We start from the raw sequence: 2,208 nt of genomic DNA on the forward strand, positions 1-2,208 counted from the left end.
CAAAAATACAAAAATACAAAAATACAAAAATACAAAAATACAAAAATACAAAAATACAAAAATACAAAAATACAAAAATACAAAAATACAAAAATACAAAAATACAAAAATACAAAAATACAAAAATACAAAAATACAACAATACAAAAATACAAAAATACAAAAACAATGATATCTGACTAATCAACACAAACTATAAAGAAACACAATTTACGTGACAGATGAAATTAAATTTATTAGGAACTGACTAAAAGGAAGAGCTGCCAATGTTCGCAATTATCAAACGAAAGATCCGAGTTCAAATCCAAGAGTCCAAGCGTCACTCAAAGCTCCCTCCTCAAACCAGATGGGCCCGGTTGGCGATGTAGCACTGCAGCAGGGCAAACGACCGTTCGCACGCGTTCGGTCCGGCGTTGTTCCGGCAGCGGCTCACGACCTCCTCGGCCTTGGCGCGGTCAAACTCGGCGGACATCTTCTCGATCACGTGTTCCTCCTGGACGTTACCGTCGGCATCGACGAATCCGGCGCCCTGGAAGAAGCACTGCACGAAGCACCGCGTGTTGGAGTCGGCATCCGAGGTGTCCCCGTTGCGGAGCCGCTGGACGGAGTCTTCGGAGGCACCGGTTTGCTGCATGCACTTGCCGGCCAACTGGCGGGCCGCTTCCTTCTCCTGCTCGGTGACGGCCTGGGAAATGGAGTGGGGGATTGTGTTATGACTTTAAATCAATCAATTTTGGTTAATTTTTTTGATAATCTATGCGGTAAATTTAATCCAGTTGGGCTGGCCGCCTCAATATTCGATTTGTTTGTCTGATAAAAAAAAAATCATGATTAAAAATACATCTTTGCATACCATGGAGCTGGCAACCAGGGCTAGGGAAATGATGGCAACGAACGACTTCATGCTGAAAGTTTGCACTTTTTTGTCGGTTGGTTCACTGGTTCTGAAACGGCGACGCACTTGACTGATGATGAACCACTTCCCAGAAGTCATTTTTATAGTCACTTTAGCCGCTAGTTGGTGTGGTGATTGATAATAATGGAAGAATAATTTTAATCGGCTGAAATTGACGAGGTATAATTACGGTGTGCACCAATGGCTGTTGATATAATTGCAACAATGGCTTTTAAATGGGAGTGAAATTGCAAACAGCTGTTTTACAAAAGTGGCATCGTTTTGTGTGCATTATCACTTTTCATGCGGTGACGATAATGAATACATTTTGGTAAGTAATTGAATGGGTTTGGAAATGGATTGAAATGCTACAATTCAGTAACGGGAGGAAGTGCTGCAGATTAAGTTGCAGTAAAGTCATTACACTAATTTGTAACCGTCCTGAGTCAGTCCACCTTGGATTCATCATGAGTTGCCCATTTTCAACAAAACATTGATTCCAAATGCTTAAATCAATTAGGTAAACGATTAATTTAAGTTTCCTAAGCAAAAACACGTTATTTAAAAGATAATTAATTAATAATTAAAAAACATATCTCTACGAAAGGAGTCCCTCGTGGCGCGGTGGTTAGCGGCTTCGGCTGCCGATCCCTTAGTTGCTACGGGGCGCGGGTTCGATTCCCGCCTTATCCTCCTGGTCTTCTATCGGATGGGGAAGTAAAACGTCGGGCCATTTGCGTAAAAGAGGTTTTGGGTGACTCACCACACATAACCTAGAAATGAGCAGATACTTGCAACAGAGACCACAAAAGACCCGGAGGTCGTTAAAGTGGATTGCTTTGCTTTTTGCTCTACGAAAGAGTGTTGATATCTTGACATCTTTTGAATACATGCTGGAGCAATTCCAGCTCAAATCAGGATTTTTCTGGTACTTTTGTACCCTCTCCGATTTCAATAAAACTTTGTAGACATGTTATCCTAGGACTATATAAGCCAATTTTGTGTATATGGAGCGAATTGTACTCGAAAATAACATTTGAAAAGGGCGTAAGTTATTTAAATATTTTTTTTTTGTAATTTAAAAATGACTGTATCTCGAAGCCATTACATCGTATCAAAAAGTGGTCAAAGACAATCTTGTAGGAAATTGAACGGACTATCTAATCTAATCTAATCTAATCAGACCCTAGCCCAGCCAATCTTTCGAAGGGATCCTGGAGAGTGCCTAAGGTTAGATGACGCCTAGCACTCTTCTTGTCATTTATTAACATTTGTTGTGCGCCATTGCATCGGAATGCATTGAAACATCACAA

The 2,208-nt window shown here is 40.8% G+C and overlaps 1 protein-coding gene across 1 annotated transcript; it reads right to left on the bottom strand.

Moving 5' to 3' along the window:
- Nucleotides 1-205: 205 nt before the first annotated feature.
- LOC120415261 (general odorant-binding protein 56d-like) lies at nucleotides 206-989 on the bottom strand. The gene is made up of 2 exons (XM_039576729.2): nucleotides 854-989; nucleotides 206-685 (listed from the first exon to the last, which is right to left on the bottom strand). Exons 1-2 carry the CDS (start codon nucleotides 902-904, stop codon nucleotides 338-340), a joined length of 399 nt encoding a protein of 132 aa, XP_039432663.1. The 5' UTR covers nucleotides 905-989; the 3' UTR covers nucleotides 206-337.
- Nucleotides 990-2,208: the final 1,219 nt, after the last annotated feature.

The sequence above is a fragment of the Culex pipiens genome, chromosome 2, assembly GCF_016801865.2.
Source record: "Culex pipiens pallens isolate TS chromosome 2, TS_CPP_V2, whole genome shotgun sequence".
NCBI classification, from domain to species: domain Eukaryota; kingdom Metazoa; phylum Arthropoda; class Insecta; order Diptera; family Culicidae; genus Culex; species Culex pipiens.

What these genes read in the sequence shown, in the direction of transcription:
- LOC120415261 (XM_039576729.2), bottom strand. Translation starts at nt 904, where the DNA reads ATGAAGTCGTTCGTTGCCATCATTTCCCTAGCCCTGGTTGCCAGCTCC. An exon ending in CCCTGGTTGCCAGCTCCATG is followed by an intron (nt 686 to 853) that starts GTATGCAAAGAT and finishes TCCATTTCCCAG; the next exon opens with GCCGTCACCGAGCAGGAGAA.